The sequence below is a fragment of the Oreochromis aureus genome, linkage group 2 (genome assembly GCF_013358895.1).
Source record: "Oreochromis aureus strain Israel breed Guangdong linkage group 2, ZZ_aureus, whole genome shotgun sequence".
Classification (NCBI taxonomy): Eukaryota; Metazoa; Chordata; class Actinopteri; order Cichliformes; family Cichlidae; genus Oreochromis; species Oreochromis aureus.
Genome location: NC_052943.1, coordinates 3,464,113 through 3,484,507, shown reverse-complemented (window position 1 = coordinate 3,484,507; position 20,395 = coordinate 3,464,113). Strand labels below are relative to the sequence as shown.

At 43.6% G+C, this 20,395-nt stretch overlaps 3 protein-coding genes across 5 annotated transcripts; 1 reads left to right on the top strand and 2 right to left on the bottom strand.

The window, feature by feature from the left end:
* Nucleotides 1-608: 608 nt before the first annotated feature.
* On the bottom strand, nucleotides 609-6,282 carry gpr137 (G protein-coupled receptor 137). The gene is made up of 8 exons (XM_031749866.2): nucleotides 6,155-6,282; nucleotides 4,590-5,069; nucleotides 4,034-4,068; nucleotides 3,689-3,929; nucleotides 2,750-2,899; nucleotides 2,541-2,666; nucleotides 1,828-1,946; nucleotides 609-1,712 (listed from the first exon to the last, which is right to left on the bottom strand). The coding sequence occupies exons 2-8, from the start codon at nucleotides 4,968-4,970 to the stop codon at nucleotides 1,616-1,618; spliced, it is 1,149 nt and encodes a 382-aa protein (XP_031605726.1). The 5' UTR covers nucleotides 4,971-5,069; nucleotides 6,155-6,282; the 3' UTR covers nucleotides 609-1,615.
* A 1-nt stretch (nucleotide 6,283) lies between these two features.
* On the top strand, nucleotides 6,284-15,095 carry pld7 (phospholipase D family, member 7). 3 transcript variants are annotated; one of them, XM_039615397.1, is made up of 13 exons: nucleotides 6,284-6,333; nucleotides 6,426-6,676; nucleotides 7,162-7,263; nucleotides 9,398-10,294; nucleotides 10,524-10,711; nucleotides 10,820-11,000; nucleotides 11,104-11,218; nucleotides 11,306-11,433; nucleotides 11,985-12,188; nucleotides 13,277-13,416; nucleotides 13,768-13,933; nucleotides 14,032-14,128; nucleotides 14,615-15,095. In XM_039615397.1, exons 2-13 carry the CDS (start codon nucleotides 6,560-6,562, stop codon nucleotides 14,809-14,811), a joined length of 2,532 nt encoding a protein of 843 aa, XP_039471331.1. In that variant the 5' UTR covers nucleotides 6,284-6,333; nucleotides 6,426-6,559; the 3' UTR covers nucleotides 14,812-15,095. The 3 variants fall into 3 exon arrangements, with proteins under 3 accessions (XP_039471331.1, XP_031605693.2, XP_031605694.2); XM_031749833.2 differs by lacking the exon at nucleotides 6,284-6,333 and having other exon boundaries at nucleotides 6,337-6,676; XM_031749834.2 differs by lacking the exons at nucleotides 6,284-6,333; nucleotides 6,426-6,676 and adding an exon at nucleotides 6,714-6,969.
* A 138-nt stretch (nucleotides 15,096-15,233) lies between these two features.
* On the bottom strand, nucleotides 15,234-18,834 carry smim19 (small integral membrane protein 19). Its single transcript, XM_031749835.2, has 3 exons — nucleotides 18,546-18,834; nucleotides 18,238-18,362; nucleotides 15,234-16,375 (listed from the first exon to the last, which is right to left on the bottom strand). The coding sequence occupies exons 1-3, from the start codon at nucleotides 18,677-18,679 to the stop codon at nucleotides 16,302-16,304; spliced, it is 333 nt and encodes a 110-aa protein (XP_031605695.1). The 5' UTR covers nucleotides 18,680-18,834; the 3' UTR covers nucleotides 15,234-16,301.
* Between the last annotated feature and the right edge of the window lie 1,561 nt (nucleotides 18,835-20,395).

Below are 20,395 nucleotides of genomic sequence, written 5' to 3'. Positions count from 1 at the left end.
TTGCAAACCCAGACTGCTCCGGTGCAGGTCGGATGGTTCCATTTATTAAGGGAATAAGATTATAAAAAATTTAATAAAGCAACCTGTTAGCCATGATGACACATGTCACTGACATTACTTAAGGTTCTGATCCTATTGTGCTAATATCAATCCAATAAAAATATCACCACTGGTATTAACAGTATAGATATTTGGATTGATCCATCCACCTCTCCTATTAGGACCAATACTTTACTAAATTAATTTCATGTTTTAGTCTATTAGCTGAAACTAGTCACTGAGCCCAAAAATGATCAGAGGGCCATTTTCCAAAGACTTCAGAATGTCTTTTTTGACAGCCATTGTCATCGCCCCCTGCTGGCCATTAAAAAGAATGCAGGTTAAAACACTAATGCTGACTCCACTTTCCAAACTCTTTTTTTCATACAATCCATGGTCAGTATTCATCCACATAATTAATGGAAGCATTATTTAACATGAATCTTTAGTTAGGTGTTGGTCATGTTTTCAGACTTATGTGCACTTGATATTTGTGATGAAAATCCCAAAGCAGTTGCGGACCCTTACACTGAAGCATTAAGTAATGCACATGACACAGTGAGTCTTTTTAGATTATTCTTTTTTTATCAGTCAACAATTACATAAAAGACAAAAAGAATCCTGAATTTCAAAGAGTGGGTCACATACCCTTCACAGTAATAGGGTTAAAATGCATAACAGCACCAGTGTAGATACAGAATTTCTACCACATATATTTTCTGCTCAGCAACATGCCCAGCAGGTTTATTCTGATGTTGTTATTGGTCCGTAACATGGACAGTACATACCTGTCACGTGAATAAGTCCAAACCACAGGTGAGTGACCGATTATGAGGAAGTTTTTTTGCATAAAAGTCACAAAGGGCGAGTCGCGTTTGATGTCCAGCTCCAATTTCAGGTAGACCCACAGTTATAAAATAAGTTAAACTTAGACAGAGATCCAATAAGGACCTCAATCAACTTAGAAATATTTAAACAATGCAACTTTTTACAGACATGGGAGCAAACACTGGCCTTTAAAAAAAAGAAAACTATACCAGCAGCAGTAGTGTACAGGTCAAGGACATCCCTGGTCTTAAAACAGTACTTAGCTGCAAACACCAAAAAAACAGTCAGTCTACAATACAAACGATCACATGTGAGCCTGTAAAAAAAAGTCACTGTTTAACTTCACTGAACTTAGCATCGACATCACACCGACAGGAATGCAAATGAGGCCCCGTGTGCCATTTTTTTCTTTAGAAATGGCAAGGTCTCTCCAAAATTGAACAATGGCATGTGTGTGAAGTCAACCTGTGGCTATAGCTCAGTTATGACCTTCATGAGAGAGCAGTACTGGCCAGTTTAAGTCAGTTTGATCTGTCTCTACATAGTTTGTTCCCTCTAAATGAGGAAGAATTTTTAAAATATAGTCTCTTTAGAAAAATAGAAGGTGCATATTCACTGTTTGGTGATGATTTCCTGAGACTTTTCAGTGCAAATTTGCTCACACAGTGAGGGACTACTGGCTGTGAGTGTGTCTAGGAGAGAGAGTGGCTTGTCTTTGAGATAAATGTCATCAAGGAAACAGGGGGGGTCAGTTCTGAGGAGTGGAATACAGAGTGTGGTGCTGGTGGTTCTGGTCCGGAGGATTGTTGGCAAATAGGAGCGGCGCGGTCTCTGATCCGTACCAGCTGTGGAGGAAAAAGCAAGAAAAGGAGAAGATTAGAGCTCTTCTCACACTCCTGAAACCCTGTGATCAGCTTTAAGGTAATGACCTGGGTGTATCAGATTTTGTGGTTCTTGTACCTTATGTTTGAATTTGAACCATTGGCCCATGGAGCAGGTATGTCCTCATCGCTGCCTTGAGGGTCGTCAAAGAAGTACGGCCGAGGCAGGACCCTGTTGTTGATGGCCATGATGCTGTTCTGTGAGAATGAGACGAAATAATGTTTCAAATTAAAAATCCTTCTCCCTACAAACAAGGTCTTGAATAATCGGGCCCTATGTTATCTTAAAAACCTCAGTGTACCATATCACCCCATTAGAGCACTTCGCTCTCAGTCTGCGGGCTTACTTGTGGGTTCTGGGATACTTAAAAGTAGAATGGGAGGAAGAGCATCAGTTATAATTAATCTCTGGATCTCTTCCACAGTGTGTCTTCTGTTCTGTCTCCCACTTTTGAACCCAACTGGTCGCGGCAGATGGCTGCCACTCTGAGCCTGGTCCTACCAGAGGTTTCTTCCTGTTAAAAGGGAGTTTTTCCTTCCCACTGTTGCCAAGTTCTTGCTCACAGGGGGGTCATATGATTTCTCTATATTACTGTAGGGTCTTTACCTTCCAATATAAAGCATCTTGAGGCGACTGCTGTTGTGATTTTGCACTATATAAAAAAACTGAATAAATTTAAAATATTCATGTTTTTGAGTAATAAAGCAGTAAATAATTGTATTTAATACAGTCTCAGGTGTCATTAGTAGATTTTTAGTTCGGTACATTACTTTCACATCCACTAGTTTTACCTCTTGAGCAGGCCGGCGAACTCTGAAGATAAGGATGAGGAGGCCAGTTGGAAGCAGCTCCCAGATGAAGAGGATGGCACCAAAGACCAGGTAGTCCCTGTCGCCAAGTTCACTCTCCAAGTCCGCCTTAAAACAAGAAGTGCAGAAAGTGCTCTTTAATTGTCCAAAGTTGTTAGCCAGGCATGAAGGCTTTGGTACTGGATCCTTACCTGGTCAGAGACATTGTACCAATCATAGTTAAAGGACTCCACCCGATACTTCTGGGACAGAAAGAGGACGGTCAGGTTGTAGCAGGCTCTGCTGGCAAACAGGAAGATCACTGCTGCTCCCAGTGCTGCTGTTCGCCACACTGTGGTCCCCTGGTCAGGTTTAAAAAAAAAGAAAAACAAAGTTAGCCTGGAGTACTGTCAAAATACAGACATCCCCATCGCTTTTCATGGTAGTATCCTGACTTTTCTGTGTCCAGCATCACATTTTTTTCTGGCTATGCTCAACATTGCTTTCATCCATTATACCACTTAAGTAATGCTGGATCCTACAGTTCCCATAATGCATCTCAGTTCTTATTACACAGATCTGTTTCAGACATCGGTGCAGGTTGTCCGTGATCCAGGTTCTGGTAGTTTTAAGCTCTTGAGTTGAAGGTTACTGGACTTCTTTGTAGGCTCTCGTGAAGACATCTCACCTCTCACCTGAGGAAATGTCTTTTGTGTAGCTAAAAAGGAGCCTTTAACGCAACACCTAAAACGATCTGTTGGAGATATGTAGTGTAGCAGCTCAAGCTGAGATAACCCCGATGATGTCAAAGTGATGTCAGCCCAGTGATCTTCTCAGACTGGAGACATGACACACTGTTTTTCCAAGCAGCTCAGGACTAAACATGAGTTTAATCATGCGTGTGCTGCTGTTAAACTTGGCTCGGTTCATCAGGGCTGGCTCAATACCACTTCTTCATGTTTGATGTTGATACTGACCTACTTTGAGTAGATACCATGAGATTTCCTTTCTTAAACAGCTAGCTTGTCTAGACACATCTGAGCTGCAGATGCATCGTTCGTTGAACATAAACTCCTGTGCAATGGAGTCAATAGTGAGTGCAAGATTAGCATATCCCTATTTTTCTCTTTGGGGAACAACGTTGAACACACCCTGCTGATCAGGTGGATGCTGGCGGACCGCGAGTGTCGGGTCAGGAGCAACAGCGTGGAGGCCAGCAGCACTGCTTCCAGGATGAAGAGCAAGTCGTTGACCACAACTCGAACCAGGACTAGATTCCAGGTGCGCTCTCCCCTCTCGCCATCGCTGGTTCGTTCCCCGAGTGCAGCGCACACCACGTTGACGCAGAAGAAGATGGCGCTCAGCACACCATACAAACACCTTGCTCCCCACCTGAGGAACACACAGAGGCCCAATCGGGACGATTAGGGCTCATAACAATAACGTAACGAGGCGCTTTTCTAGATTTAAAAACAGGAAAATGATGTAAAACTTACAGCCCTCTGTCCACTTCTCTCACTTTCACTAACACCTGCACAAAGACACAAAGACACACACATAAACATAAAGGCACAAAGAATGCATCCTGCTCAAAACACAACAGGCTCGATTACAATCTGTTGGGGGCAGAACTGCAGGCAACACAGCCGAGTAGTCAGTCCTGTTATACTTCTTTGAAGTCTGTGGCACGAGCATAATAGTCACGAGAGCTGTTAGCCTTTTTTTTAACACAATCAATCAGAAGGAAGATGTGTGAAAGGGAAAGGAGGTACAACATCATGACTTGAACGGCTGCACCAGGCTCCAGTATAAAATGAACAGTGGTTATTTTGAATTGTGAATTGTGTAAAGACCAAGAATAAAAGTGTGGCGCTGTAGCTCAGGACAGATGATCCACTGTAAGGGGCTCTTGTGTTTTCCTCTGACTAGTTTTATTTGTGCTTTTATCACCATAGCTGTACCAGAGCAACCCTTTTTACATTCTGAGCAACATTTTCTAAATGACACAAGATTTTTAAGAAGGCTTCCCCGTCCCCATCCCTTCAACCTTACCTGAGTGAAGTACAGGTTAATGAGGCTGAGAGTGAAAAACTGCAGACACACGGGGAAGCAGTAGAGGAGCCAGAACACTGCAACGGGGAGGTGGTTGGCTTGCAGGGCGTCATGGAAGTAAAAAGAGAACAAGGTGGTGCGAAGGGCAGCCCACAGCAGACAGAGGTACAGGAAGCCGCTCTGGTAGCTCCATCGCTTGTGTCCGTAGATGTAGAGGAGCCACAGCTGCACGTACACCACCACAAAGAGCCCGGCATACAAAGTGGTGTAGAGGATGGTAAAGCTAAGCTGGACCGAGGGGGTGACAGCAGGACGCAGGGGGGCCGGGGATGGCGAATCGGAGGAGTTGGGAGGAGGGGTGGCTGTAACTGGGCCTTCCATTGGACTACTGACGTGATTAAATAGCTGGCATTGTCATCATCATCATCATCATTAGAGAACCTAAGCTTATCTTCTCTGTCAGAAGGGATTACATGAGACCTGAATGAAAAAACAAGAGGTTAGAAGATGAGGAAAAAACAATCTTGATAACACCAATGTGATCAGAGGACCTATCCTCAGTGTCGCCCCTGTGTACCTTGATCATATCCCTTCACACAATAGGACAGTGGCCTAAAATAAACCTCCAGCCTTTTGTGTGGGCTGTTTGATCAAGAAGAATGATGAGAACGCTACATGTTATCACACACAGCGTTCTCATGTGATAACAGGCCCTCTGCAAATCACTCACCTCAGGTGACATGCAGGCACGTTTACAACTGCTGTGCTTGTAACAGAAATCATTACGAGGTTATCACCACTGTAGAAAGTGGTAAAGAAATAAATAAATATATCCTCCTGAGAACTAGCTTATTCATTTATGTCCTCTGTAATGGACGTTTGTTTTTAGTCTACATCTTTTGATTATTTGAGCTACCCTACTAAGTCCTGGTGTACTAAATAGAGGACATCCTGGGCTTTCCATTAATATCTCATGTGTTTTCTTGCCTATTTTAGCTTCAAAGAGACAGAAAAACACCAAAAAAGTTCAATGGGAAGATTCTTTTTTCCTCGGTTCTCAGGACAACATACTGCAAAGTAGATCAGTAGACCAAGTAGCGGTCTGTGTGGTCAGTGGTCAGTAGTGTCCAAGCCTTTGATTCAAATTGTAGTACTGTGATATAAAATATCTAACCTCGATAGAAAAATCGAATCAGATTTCCACAAAACTATATATTTTCAATCAGTCATACAGTTGTTATTAATGATAACAGCAGAATTCCAGACGCATTAAAGCAGCATAACACAGTAACAGCAACAATCGGCCACATTCTGTCACACTTCCGTTATGTAATCGATTTGCTTTTATGCTCTTGAGGTTCCTTTGAGCTTTACAAAAGCATAAACAACCGGCTGTTCCGCTCAGGGTCTTCAGCCACAGCCAGGCTAACTGAAAGTAACTGTGAGCCAGCGCTAATGTGAAGTGCTGGTACTGCCAGCGGTCAGAGGCCGTCTGCTTCCTCATTAGAACCATAAAACACGCAAGACGCCCTCAATAATTTATTAACAATAAAGACAGCGCTTACCTTTCGCGAGCAAGGACTCCCAGGATGTGCAGCCGACGACGGTAATCCCTTTTTGGTTTCCGCATTGTGTGACGTGAGTAAAGACTTGTGGGAGGAGCCACAGTTTTGATTTCATCCGCCAATCAGCGAAGACAGGAAATCGCGGTTTTTTCAATTTATTGTTTACGTATGGCGTGAAGGTAGGTGCATTCAAATCAATTTAAAAATTGTTTACAGGACGATTTGTTTTTAATAAATGTGAGTATTTCCCAAAAAATAAACTGAATCGTAGCTTTAGCGGGTGTCCCGCTGAGCTCTCCTGGGCACTGCAGACGAACGAGCCCGCTGTTCACGCTCCGCAGCGTCCGTTAAGCCTCGAGTCACGAAGGTGCTGCATTATTAAAAAAAAAAAAAAACTGCTCCAAGATGCCCATGGTACTGCGAACCAGAAAGTCCCTCCGCCCCGGCGAGGTACAGTTACCGGCGTCAACACCGACACCCAGGAGAAGCTCCAGGCGCAGGCAGGAGAGAGCTACGTACGAGGTGGGGATTTCTATTACTCAGCCTTTCCTTTCCGCCTCCTCTTCCTCCGCTGCTGCAAACTTCATCGTGGGCCACGTAGCTCGCTGGCTAACGTCAACGGCGAAGACGTTAGTTGGCTAATCCGTGTAGTATACTTAAGCGAGGATTATAAAGAGGCCGTACTGCTCTTAAGTCCTCCAGCTTTACTGCTTTAGTTTTTTTTTTACCGCAATAAATATTTGCTTAAGCGGCTAGCATTGTTTTAGCTAACTCCGCGTGCGAGCCCAAAACTTAGTTAAAGGTCTCTAATCATGGTAAGTTTTTTTAAACTAGCTTAGGATGTTTATATGTGGTTAATAACAAAAAAATACCCGCCTTTCATATTATTTTCTTCCCCTTTTCTGTCACTTACATGGTTAACACACTTAATGCAGAGTGCACACAGCAACTAGTGCTTTATTCCATCGCTTGTTAGCGTTAACGTTATCACCGATATCTCCTGTCAGGAGTCAGACGAGTCAGACTCTGAGCTTGTTCAGCTCCAGGAGGAGATGGAGAGACGTGAGGCTGAGCTGGAGGAGGAAGCTGCTGAGGAGGCAGATCTGACGGTAGGCTATAATTCACCTACAAACACCCCTCTTTCTCTCACTTTCAGGTATTGTTCTGTGCACGCATGGTGGGGGGGCAGCAAAGTAGAGCCACCTGTGAGGCCTCCTGGGTGTGGCAGAGCTCCTATTTGCACAGCCCTGCAGTATAAACATGCTGCTTTGTGTCACTGCAGCTGCATACAGCCACTTCCAGGAAATACTGGCAGGCCAGTGCGGAAATGTCTTAACCTCCTTTGCCCTGCTGGCAGAGAAGAGAGCTGTTGCTTATTTAGTAATAAACAGAAGATGGAATACTCACAATCAGTACTGGTTTATATTTATTTTCATCTCTCTCTTAGATATCTCATATCACCCCAAAAGAGCACTTTGTTCTCAGACAGCTGGCATTCTTGTGGTTCCTTAAAACTCTATAAAACATTCCCTCTGATAAAGCTAATAGTTATGGCTGGATCAGGTGACCCTGAACCCTCCCTTAGTTTCACTGCAATAGGCCTCAGCTGCTGGAGGCCACGATGCACCAAGTGTTTTTTCTTCACTCAACCTGTGTTTATAAACCATTCTGCATTTAATCATTAGTTATTATTAGTATCTGGCTCTCTTCAGCAGCATGCCTTTTGTCTCGTCTTTTTCCCCTTACCACCAACCAGAGAAGCTGCCCCTCCCTGAGCCTGGGTCTGCTGGAATTTTCATCCTGTTAAAAGGGAGTTTTTTTTCCCACTGTTGCCAAGTGCTTGCTCATAGGGGGTCAACTGATTGTTGCGGTTGTCCCTGTATTATTGTAGAGAAAACCCCAGTATAATGCACCTTGAGGTGACTGTTGCTGTGATTTGGCGCTATATGAATACAGTTGAAATTAAAGTAACTGAATATTGCAGAATATTAGAGTATTTCTGTAATTCAAATAAAGGCAACTATAAAACATAAAACTTGCTGGGTTCAAATATATCTCCAAAAGCTGAAGCCTGGGGTCTCTCTGGATACTCGGACATGCATGTGAGGTTAATTGGCCGTAGTTGCGAATATGAGTGCAAATGTGTTTGTGTCTCTGTGTGTGAGCCTTGCCATAGACTGGCAACCAGTCCAGGGTGTAGCTTGTCTCTCACCCTGTCACAGTTGGGATCGGCTACTACCCAACTGTGACCCTAAATTGGATAAGCAGAACAAAATGCATGATGATGCTGATGCCAGCAGCACATTTTAAAAACGTGTCTTTACCACTTGTGCATCGTCAGCTCTTTTGTTAAAAGGAAGGAGACAAATTGCTGTTTGTTTAAGAATGAAACGTTCTTCCAGGCGTGATTGTTTTACTGTTTCTGTGCTCAACAGTTTGGGGGGGCCACTTTAGCACCAGGACTCACTTACTATACGGGAATGCATATGTGGTTTGGCATTGTCTTTAATAAGTGAGGATCTTTCTGGAAGTGTAGATCTGGGGAGTCTGGAGGCTGTTCCTGAACGTTTTGCAGATGTGCTTGGCTTTCAACAGTGTATCAAAGTATCATTCACATTAATGCAATGACCCAGTGTAATGAAGTGACCCATTAAAATCAGTGCAGGGGTTTCAATGTCGTGGCTGACAGGTGTAATATGAAGTATGTTTGGAAACGCAGGTACGTATCTAAGTGTTTGTTTGTTTGTTTGTAAGGGGCACTGCTATATATCTTACTGGCAAGTTAATGTAGCATCCATAAAATGTGACCTGTAGAGTGGCCACGCCCACTTTTAGAACGCTGAGCTGTCAGTGTATTTATGAAAATGAGCAGGCAGAGGTGGAGCAGAGCAAGGCGAATGTTGAGCACTGACTGCCATGAGAATATCAGGTCAAACAATGCTGTAGCCACGGTAAGGCTTGTGTCATGCAGGTAAACAAATATTAATAAGTCAACAGCAGCCACGCACCAGTCAGGAGAGCTGCTTTAAATGGGTGTAGCTAGTCAGTGTGGGAGCTTTGATGTTGACGGGAGCCAGCGGGAGCAGAAAGACTAAGACTGGAAAAGTCTCTCAGCGATTCACTGCTAGCTTTTTAGATAGCCGTAGGTGTTACGTTTCATTTGGTGTGTGCCATGAAGCTGCTTTATATGTGTGTGTGCTACATGATTACACAGATTTATAACACATATTTCATCTTCCTCAGGATCTGAAGGATTGTAGTGTTGTGCTGGACCGTCTCCAAGCTGACGAAAAGAGTTTGAAAAAAGATCTCGAGGAAAAAGAAGACATGAACCGCAAAGGTGGGAAACCAGTCTCCAGGATCCCAACTTTCCAGAAGCGACCCGCTGGAGCCAGTCAGACCACGGAGCTGCCGGTTCCCAGAAAGGATACTCCAGTCCACGCTCAGCCTCCTGAGAAACTTGGAAGTCTGGAAACTTCAAAGTCCAAGCTGCCTGATGTCAGAGAAACAGCGTTCCCCGCGCCATTGATCCGCACCCCCAAAGTTGGCTTCGAGGCTCCTTCTACATTCAGCAGGACAGAAGTGGCTCTTGCGACAGCTCACGGCCCTCTGATTGCTGCCCAACCTGTTCACTCCCCTCTTCTGACTGCAAGCCCCAGGCCTGCTCTCAGATCAGAGCAAGTCAAGAGCAAAACCTCAGAAACCATCCCAGATGGGCCTACAACCCATCTGCCACGTGAGAGCTTCCCCAGCAAGATACCCCGGGAGGAGCCAGCGGAGACATACGACCCTGCAGTTAAGGACAGGATTCTCCTCACTCCCTCTGGAGACTCCGAAAAGTCTGCAGAGATCTTTCAAGCGCCTGAGGACAGCCAAGTGGAAGCTATAATGGACGAAGAACCTCCGTGGGAGACAGAGCTGCTGAACACAGCTGGTTTGAGGGATAGTATATCTTCATCAGAAGCTGAATGTGAGGATGAGTTGGCTGGTGAGATATCAGACGAAGTGAAGGAGGATCGTGAACCGCTCATAAGCCAGTCAAAGTTCCCAAAGCTCGAAGAGAAAAAAGCAGATCCCGACTCAGACGCTGCTGCAGCACCAAAGACGCCCACTAAAATGAAAGCAACCAAGTCAGCCAAGGTGAGCTATGTCACTGTTTGAGACTGAGAGCTTCCACTGGTGTCTGTTTCCTTGATCGTCTCAGCTGAGGCATACACATACATGTGTACCTATTCAGGAATTCTGAGGAATTCTACCACTCCCTGCAGTAGCAGCTTTGGTATGCAGCACAGTATGCTGTGCTTTGCTTAAGCTGTGAGTGTGATGTAGCCTGTTGGAGTGTATAAATTCTCCCCTTATCATTCTGCAGAGGTCAGGATGTCCCAGTTTTACCCTCTTCTGCTTCCTGAGCACCACCTTGCTGCTTCTCGGAGGGTTCTCTCACCACGTGTGGCACTACGGGCTTCCCATGTCCGTGTCCCAGCTCACGGCTCAGCTGGAGCTGCACTGGCTGGAGGGCTTTGGATTGTTACCAGAGCCTTGTAGCACTGACTGTCGGTAAATGATATCAGCAACTGGATATCTTTGAGTTATTTATGTCAGAAATATTATATTCACCTGTCAGGATTAACTAATGTACTGTTGAATGTGGTCCTTGTTGTTCAGAGTGCACCTGGTGGAAAGCATTCCTGTCGGTCTCTACCCGTCTTCCCCCTCGTCCAGAAAGAGCATCGCAGACAGCTGGCTGCACCTGCTGGACAGAGCCAACAGCTCGGTCCACATCGCCGCTTTTTATTTCACACTGCGGGACAGTGATCTGGGCTCGCACGAATCCTCAGACTCTCAGGTGAGCACAACCACCTGCACACTCGGGTCTCACGATGCGGCACATCAGGTGGTTGTACCTAAAGCTTTAAGCCTCTGAGTTAATGGCCTCGCATGATTCTCAGGGAAGAAAGGTTTTTGAGCAGCTGATGAAACTTGAATCCAAAGGTGTAAAGCTCCAGATCGCTGTCAACGCCCCCCAACAGTCGAATCAAGACACAGCCGACTTGGCTGGGACAGGTAAGAATGCCAGGTTTGTGTTTCAGAATAGGACGTTTAAGGAATTTCAGCATTAATTTCCCATGCTATTTTGTTTTTCCGTTGCAGGTGCAGAGGTCAGAGAGGTGGACCTCAAAGCTGTTACTGGAGGCATCGTCCACACCAAGCTGTGGGTGGTTGACCAAAAGCACTTCTATGTGGGCAGTGCTAACATGGACTGGCGCTCTCTAAGTCAGGTATGGTGAAAACAGAGGAAAACTCCTAAACTATTATATATAGGTTGTATAAGAGATGGATATCCTCACAAATCCCCCCGTTTTTAGTCGGGTAATGTTGAGTAAGAAGTCTCCACACAATATTTTTAAGTGGAGCAGGGAGACAGATCCATCCCAGCTTAAGTACATTAGTGTCCACAGAGTGCAGGACTCTCATGGTTTTTGTTTCCTCTTTGCTGTCATAGAGAGGAAAGATTTCTAATATGGTCAGCTCTGTCTCTGGGCACAGAAGCCCCACCCAGCTGCTGATTTAAACCCTCTGTTGGTGAGGGGCAGCCAGTTAGACGTAAACTGGGAGAGGCCCTAAAAGAGCAGCTGCACCAAAGCTGCTTTAGTAGAGTCCATGAATAAAAATACAGAGTCCAGCTTAAAAACCTGAAAATGATAAATTTCCCTTTACAAGAAGTAATTAAATCCCTGGATGATCCCACACATCGTGCATACTAGCACAGTGCTGATGGTGGCTGTGCTGTGTCAGAGCTAATGCAGACTGTGGACTCTCTTGAACAAAGGTGAAGGAGGTGGGTCTGTCAGTGGAGGACTGCAGCTGCCTGGCTCAGGATGCCTTTCGGATCTTTGGGGTGTATTGGAGCATCGGCGGTGCGAAAAACGGTTCCCTGCCTCCGTACTGGCCCGCTCGGCTCTCTGCCCTGTCGAGTTCCCAGAAGCCCCTGCATCTGAAGTTCAATGGGGTCCCTGCTCAGGTCTACCTCTCTGTAAGTATCCTTTCAGGAGGGATCCTTTTGAGTTCTGCTGTCATTTTACAGGAACTGTGTTGCATCGATTGCTATTTGTTTTATAGACGCAGGCAGATGAGTCTATGTGACATCATCATACTAAATGCTCAATGACAAACAGATTTATTCTCAACACAGAACAAATGGGAATATCCTAACATTTGATCAGGAATAAATAAAAAAGACAGATAGCTGCTGTCTGTGGTTTGTCTTTTATTCAGTGAGAGAAACATGAAAACCAACATCTTTGATCATTATTATTTTAATTTGCTGTTCTTTTCTAAATCTGTACAGATAGTGTCTTTAACTGCCTTCTTTTACATCATGAATACACATTAGTGGCCCAGTGCCACTGGAAGCCATCCCTGTTCATGCCATCATACTTCAGATCATAAACCATTCCAAGCCTTCGCTGTGGTTTTATCTTCCCTTCCAGTTTCTTTTCTTTTGTCCTTTGGTTGCAGGCTGATCTGAGCTTCCTTTGTCCAAAGAATGCTGGGCCAGGATTTCTGCGGCTCGTTCAGATTTTTGTAGATGTTTGTGTCTAATCTCCCCTTTCTGTCTTTGATAGCTGGTTTGCATGGTGTACTGAACTCTCTGCAAGATTCCTCTTATGTTCGACTTGGATAATGATATGCTTAGCCCTCCAAGACTGATCTGCTCTTGGGTTTTCTTTACCATGAAAAAGGAGTCTGCAATCACCAGGGCACTATTTTTTTGTAAGAATGTAAAAAAGTGTAGGTTTCACCACTCCTGAGGTCTCTGATAGAGCTCTTGTATCCAGAGCTCCTTTGGCTGCATGTTGTGGGTTCACAGAAACACCAATTGCACTCTGGGACTTTTCCTTTGGTTTAGTGCCCTGAAATAAATCCATCTTGATAATGTAACTATGCCCTGAATATGTTTTGGTATAAAGCTAAAACAACAACATTTGTATGTTTGTCTGAAACTGCTTTTGCACCATTCCAATCTCAAGATAAGGACATCACTCGGCTGTCACAGGCTCCTCTTCCTCCTGTGTTGGCTCTGTTGATCATCATTGCTTCTGCTGTGTCTGTTTTCTGCAGAGCGCCCCTCCACAAATCTCAGCCCGTGGCCGCTCTGACGATCTGTCCACTATTCTGTCTGTCATCAACGACGCTCAGGGATTCGTTTACATCTCTGTCATGGACTTCCTTCCACTGTCTCAGTTCACAGAGCCACTCAGGTACACTCCACTCACACAGCTGCACTGTTCATGTCATTTAATAGCAATTCTGAAGTCAGTTAATCTTAATACAAGACGCGAACAGAAATTACTGTTATGCTGTTAAAAAAAAAAATGTTATGTCGACTTACTAAAAAGGTACAAGATTGGCTTACAAAGCAGCCTCTCATCAAAATAAAGCACACATGCTGATTGTTGACGTTAAAATACCTGACTCACTCTCAGAGAGCATTTCAGGGGGAAGAAATTTGCTCGTTCTGCTTCTTCCTGCCTGCACCAAACAGCAACAGTGCCGATGTGTCTTGTGGAAGCTGTAGAGCTTTAAAGTATGTCCTGGTCTCTCATTCTCAGGTTCTGGCCCGCCATCGACTCTGCCCTGCGTGCTGTGGCGTGCACCAGAGGCGTGCAGGTCCGACTGCTTATCAGCTGCTGGGAGCATTCTTCTCCTGACATGTTCATCTTCCTGCAGTCCCTGCAGGTGCTCGGGAGGCATCCACAGACGTGCGACATTGACGTGGTACGTTTGAAGATGTGATTTTTCTTTTCATGGCTGAAACGTTTTAAGTCATCAATGACATGGCGGATTCTAAAGCAACGTTTTTGTTTGTTCTGTAGAAAATCTTTACAGTGCCTTCAACAGCAGAGCAGAAGATTCCCTTTGCACGAGTCAACCATGCCAAGTACATGGTTACAGACAGAGTGGTCTATATAGGTATGCTGCCAGCACTGGCTACATTTTTAACACTTTTTAGCTCCTTTGAACTGTGAAAGGCAAAATTTAACAGCGTAAGGTGTCCAGCTTTTAACATTTAGTAGGTAATGTCTGTAAAGTGGAACGATTATACTCAATTTCAGCTCCGTTTCTGTTCTTGGACTCTCCAAGAGTAGCTTTGCATTCATCTTATATTGAGTCTTAGTGCAGCGCTTCATCCTCTAATTGTTTTAGCTGCTCTCCATTTAAAGCCATCCTCCACGGTTTAAACACCAGGTGGGCGGAGCTTCTAAAACGACCACATTAGGTATATCCAATCTCTGTCACAACATACAGATCTAAGAGTAAAAAACTGTCTGATCACATTGTTTTAAACTTGTATATGTGTGACAGAAAGTATAGAAACGCATTTGATAAATGGAGACTGTAGCTCTCACCCAGAGTCTCCTGCAGTCCAGCTTGTTAAACTGCTGTTTCTCTTCACAGGGACGTCCAACTGGTCAGAAAACTACTTTGCGTTCACGGCTGGCGTGGGCTTGGTGGTGAACCAGACAGGCTCTGCGGTTAAACCGGGCCAGCAGACTCTGCAGAGCCAAGCAGAGAAGCTGTTCCTCAGAGACTGGGAGTCCGAGTACGCCTCCACGCTCCCCGTTGAAGACATGGACGTGTGCCCGCGCCATTGAGGGAATCAATAAACAGTGTCGCATTTAGACGAGGCGCATGCTTTCTTGCTGCTACTACTTGAACTTTATTGCATCTATGCAGAATCCGCTGGCTGTTTGTTTTATTGCAGTTTACCAACTGGCTGCCTTTTTCTGTATATAGTTGCGTTTTCAGAGCACATTATTGTTTTGTTTTGTTTTTAATTGCTCTGTGGTGTTTTTAATATTCTGTCACATCTGTCATATGCTGACAGATGTGACAAACGTGTTACATTATAAATTAAAAAAATATGCTGGAGACCTTTAAGACGTCTTTTCTCTGGATTTTCTTACAAAATTTGAACTTTTACAACACAGAAAAAGTCTGAATACCACATATTAACGTGTTATTTTATAAACAGAGAGCTGTCAGCACAGCAGTAATATTCCACCTCATTGCACACTTTTAAGCCATCAACATAGAATCATTTTATTATAATGATGATTGTGTGAAAAATTCAGCCACAAAATCATAACGGTGTTCCACAAAGTTAAAGGGGACCTATCATGCTATGGTTGCAGTTTCAAAATAATTAGCTTGGTATTACGTACGAGCTTTCACTTGGAGCCATTTCAAACAAAGAGCTTCAGGCTGCTTTAAACACTCTGTTTCACACAGGCCTTTCTACTCATGGCTCTGTATGACGTCAGAGAGGGGACACGCCTAATATGGTAATCTTTCTGGATTCCTCAAGAGCCCTTTCTCTTTCTTATGACATCACACCTCTGGCTGTGAGCGCCAAAGCTCCACCCTCATGCTGTTTTTAGTTTGTGAGGGGCAGCCAATTAGACGAAAGCTGGCAGACAGAGTTTATTTCAGTGGATGAACTGAGGAGCTGCACCAACAACCTGTTTCAGACAAACAACGATTCATTTGACCCGAGAATCATGTAAGTGTAACAGATCCTCTTAAAATGTACATTTTTTTTTTTTTTTTTTTTGTTACAGGACTGGGGGATTCACAGAGCAGCAGTGTGCTGTGCTGTCTTCAGCTCAATGCTAGAAGGAAAAATCTTTATATACGTGAACTGAAGCAGCTATTTCAAAACAAAACCCACAGAGATCCAGATGATGCATTTACAAATAATCTAACTACTGAGTAACTTCAGACTTATGTGCTTCATCTTCACATTTGAGAATCTTTTCTCTGCACACATCTGGAAAAAAAGAAGAAATGGAATAAAACATCTACAGCCTGTGTCAGTGTCGAACGCTGCAGTTCCAGCTTTAGCTCTTCACACCTGCTTAGTGTCACTGTTGTGTGAGACAGCACACCTGCTAGCTGCCAGCTGTACAAAAGCGTCCACAGCTTTGTTTTGTAGCTGTGGAGCAGCTCCACGTGCACAAATGAAACGTCAGACGGTGAATGAAGCAGCAAGGATGGGTGCAGATTCTTTTTACACAAACTCTGTAGCCATCCCAGTCATTTCATACCCCCGGGCAGGAGAAGCTTGAAGACGGGCCGCCTGCTCTCACTCCATGGAGAGCTGCACACTGTCTGACTGGCCCTGCTGCTGTTGTTGCTGCTGCTGCTCAAACTTCCTGGCTAGAAAACGAGACATGAGACAGACGGAGATTTATTACAATAAGCAGAAGATCTGCAGGTCGTCCAGCAGGCTTTCCCCACTCTTGTGAATGTTTTATGCACCATTTTGAAATGTTGAATTAATGTCTTTATTAATGTGAAGGAAAACATTTTTTTTTTTAAAAACCACCAGATAACAACTCAACAGTTTAAAAAAAAAAAATCCCCACTTTTCCTCATCTAATACAGCCCATGTTGAGCCAGCACACACAGGCTCGACTACATTAGTATCTGGTTTCACACTACAGTCTGATTTCAGGTTACTTTTTTGCTCTTTGTTTGGTAAATATGACTTAAGGGGAACAGATTTCTTTAAAAAAAAAAAAAAAACAAGATATGGACAAAGATAAAGCAGAGATGTGTTTCTGTTAGAGGAGTTAACTGGTGGAATAGTTATGACAGTGATTTAAAAAGGTGTAGTTCATTTTCCTTGTTTAAAAATAGAGTATTAGAAAAATACATAAATCAAGAATGAAAAGAGCAAAATAATAATACTGAAACTCTTGGTTGTTTTGCTTTGATGATATTAATGAAATTTAATTTAATGTAGTTACTCATCTAAGGTGGAAAGTTTTGTTTTGTTTTTTGTTTGTTTTGTTTTACTCTTTGCTTCGAGCTCTGTGTACATGAGCTGCGTGCTAAAAGATCTTTTGTTAAAAGGGTTGGCGTAATAAGCAAATGCTTCAGCTGATACCTTTTGATTAGCCTTGTCTCGTGCTTTCTTGCTTTGTGGTAGATCTTTATTCTGTATTCACTGAGATATTTGAATGCTAATCAATAAATCAATAAAATGAATGCTTATATTTCAATTCCCAGTGATGGATTCATTTATTATAATAACTTTATCACTTCCTGGAGTCTGCTCAGCTCAATAGAATCTAAACTCTGGGGTGTGTTTTAGAATTACGCACGCACTACTGAGGCTGACTGTAGACAAGTAGGGGAGGCATGACTGCAGAGGTTTTACCTGGAAAACAAAACCTCTAAGGCTGAACAACAGCAGCTCACACACACACACACACACACACATACACACACACACATGCCAAAACTCAATATCAAACCTCCTTTCCCTTCTGGTTTCATCCAGCCATGACATCACCAGCAAGCACAACCCAGTGTAATTTTACAGGTTTGCCACACAATATTCACTGACCTGCTGTGCAACCTTACAGGTTATTTTAGTTCAATAAAGGCAGCATCTACAGTACTGTGTAAAAGTCTTGAGCCACCTACCGTTTTCCTTCAATGGAGACAGAATTTGTTGTAATTTCTTAAAGTTGTCTTCACCAATAAAAACACTAATCCTTGGACATTACTTGCATTGGTCCAGTCCTTCTACCATATCGTGTATTTATTTATTCATTTTTTTGTTAAGCAACTTAACACTGACCTATGAATGATCCAAGCATATAAAAAGGCATCTTACTCATGGATGACTCCACTTGACAAAGAACCAAATTGTAATTGTATCTGTGTTAGGAGCATCCTTGTTTTCATTTCTTTAGCTGAATCTAAGAAAAGAAGTTAAAAATAACAGTGTGACCGGAATAAAATATTCTTTTTGCACCAACAAGGTGATTCCCACAGAGAGGTTAGCTGAAAACATGGCATATCTCGGCATGGTGTGGAGTGGGTGCTTGAATCTTGACAAGTAGAAGAGGGAGAAATAGTATGAAAAGGGAAAAACCCAGACCCGAACCTTATTTCCCATCTTCCTGGTAAAGTAAGAGGAAATTAGAAGCGGCTCAAGACTTTTGCACAGTACTGTAGCGTCAACTCGAGTTTCACTGCAATCCACATCAGCCCACATGCATCCTCACCCAGAGAGTACATCTCCAGCTGCTGTCGCAGGCGGACCTTCTGCAGGCTGTCGTAGAAGTTGGGCTCCGGGCTGCTGCCCACGGCGGGAGGCAGAGTGAAGATGCGCATGATCTTCCTCTTGTTTCTAAAGTGTACGCAAACAAACAGCGTCAGTCTGTGCTCGTTATCCGCAAACAACTAGGGGAACATCATCACCGAGCACACGGTTTGACCTGTAACATGTTAACCTGGTGGGTGATTTCATGCCAAACCAGTTATTTACAGTCCTAATGACGTTATGAGGTACGGTAAAGAAACGCGTCCTTACTTTCTGGCGTACATGAGCAGGCCGAAGCTGACCAGGATCACCAGCAGGTAGACATTCGTGGCCTCGTTCCACGCTTCGTGCACAGAGTAGTCTATAGAGTCGGGCTCGTTCCCCAAAACCCCGTGAGCGCCCATGGAAAATGCGGAAACTGCCACCAAACTACACGGAGAAACATCCGATTTTAAAGCAAAATCCTCTAAATTAGCCCCGTTAGCCTACACTTCCTTGCTAATCAACGGTGTAGTGTAAACACTATTACGTCACATCCATCATATTTTCTTCTTCGTTGTTCCTCTTCCGGTTAAGACGTACTGCTGCCCCCTACAGTCCCAAATCTTAATCAACTCAGTAAAAAATCAATTCTGAAATGAATTCACTGATGCAGGTTTGATTGGACAATTAAATTCATTATTACAGCACAAAATGCTTTATTTTATTCTGCGTTTTTTGGGTCCTTTCCTGTTATTTGTCCTTCTTCCTGAAGGGAACTTTACAAGCTTGTATTTGTTTTTACTTGTTTTATATATTCAGATTCATTTTGGTGAAAATGAGGTCAGCATCACACCAAATGTGCAAATCAGTAAAAGCTATATCTTACCCACATATGTTATTTTACTCATGAGCACAACTGCAACAGGAGGAAGCAAATAACAAATGAGAACTACTAAAAGGTAAAAGCACACTGATTTCCAGCCAATCTGTTTATCCATTTATGTGATGTCACAGGTTGGGCTTTTATTTTTCAGCCCTGTGCCTTCTCTCTTTTCTGAATCTTGAGACCCAATAAATATGTCAGTTTGCCATCTTACAGAATGCCTTGTTTCATGAAATACACCTGGAAGACAGAAGATACACAGGTATATGTTTCTGTAGTGGCTTCCGCTTCCTTGGTGTACATCTGGCTGAGGATCTTACGTGGTCAGTACACATAAACAAGACAGTGAAGAAGGCGCAGCAGCGCCTCTTCTTTCTCAGGAGACTGAAAAGATTCGGCATGAGCCCCCGCATCCTCAGGACCTTCTATCGCTGTGCCATTGAGAGCATCCTCACTGGATGCATCACCACCTGGTATGGCAACACCACCGCTACAACCGCAAAGCTCTCCAGAGAGTAGTGCGGTGTTTGAACGGATAATTGGAGGTGAGCTTCCCTCCTCCAAGACATCTACAGGAAGCGGTGCCTGAGGAAAGCGGGAGGATCATCAGGACTCCAGTCACCCCAGCCATAAACTCTTCAGACTACTTCCATCAGGAAGGAGGTTCTGCAGCATCCGGTCCCGCACCAGCAGACTGAGAGACAGCTTTTTCCACCAGGCCATCAGACTGCTGAACACGTCATAGACACTCACCCTCACTACTGGAACTTCAACATTATGCACTCCACACTGTACATTAATGCCACTGTTTTGCACATACCTACCTCTGTATATTTTATATTTTATATATCTTATTTTATTGTTTACTCTATTTCATTTGTAAAACATGTATATACACACTCACACACACACACACACACACACACACACACACACGTAGAAAAACATATTTAGTACACACATTCAGTAATGTATATACCTTTATATATGGTACATATATTTATTACTTTTAGATTAACCATTTTTATATTTTGCTTGTTGCACGTTATTGTATTTTGCACAACTCTGTTGCTTGTGAAGCTTGCACACAAGAATTTCACTCGCATGTACTGTACCAGTGTACCTGCACATGTGATGTGACAATAAAGGTGATTTGATTTGATTTGTTACCTGTGCTGTATAGAGGGAAACAAAAAGCAAAACGGTCATGATCGTGATATAACTTTCTGCTCTTCACTGTTTGAAAATGTGGCAA

What these genes read in the sequence shown, in the direction of transcription:
- gpr137 (XM_031749866.2), bottom strand. Translation starts at nt 4,970, where the DNA reads ATGGAAGGCCCAGTTACAGCCACCCCTCCTCCCAACTCCTCCGATTCG. An exon ending in GCATCCACCTGATCAGCAGG is followed by an intron (nt 2,900 to 3,688) that starts GTGTGTTCAACG and finishes AAACCTGACCAG; the next exon opens with GGGACCACAGTGTGGCGAAC. An exon ending in GGTTCAAATTCAAACATAAG is followed by an intron (nt 1,713 to 1,827) that starts GTACAAGAACCA and finishes TTTCCTCCACAG; the next exon opens with CTGGTACGGATCAGAGACCG.
- pld7 (XM_039615397.1), top strand. Translation starts at nt 6,560, where the DNA reads ATGCCCATGGTACTGCGAACCAGAAAGTCCCTCCGCCCCGGCGAGGTA. An exon ending in AAGCAACCAAGTCAGCCAAG is followed by an intron (nt 10,295 to 10,523) that starts GTGAGCTATGTC and finishes ATCATTCTGCAG; the next exon opens with AGGTCAGGATGTCCCAGTTT. An exon ending in AGACGTGCGACATTGACGTG is followed by an intron (nt 13,934 to 14,031) that starts GTACGTTTGAAG and finishes TTTGTTCTGTAG; the next exon opens with AAAATCTTTACAGTGCCTTC.
- smim19 (XM_031749835.2), bottom strand. Translation starts at nt 18,679, where the DNA reads ATGGGCGCTCACGGGGTTTTGGGGAACGAGCCCGACTCTATAGACTAC. An exon ending in CTGCTCATGTACGCCAGAAA is followed by an intron (nt 18,363 to 18,545) that starts GTAAGGACGCGT and finishes CGTACACTTTAG; the next exon opens with AAACAAGAGGAAGATCATGC. An exon ending in GCTGGAGATGTACTCTCTGG is followed by an intron (nt 16,376 to 18,237) that starts GTGAGGATGCAT and finishes CTCGTTTTCTAG; the next exon opens with CCAGGAAGTTTGAGCAGCAG.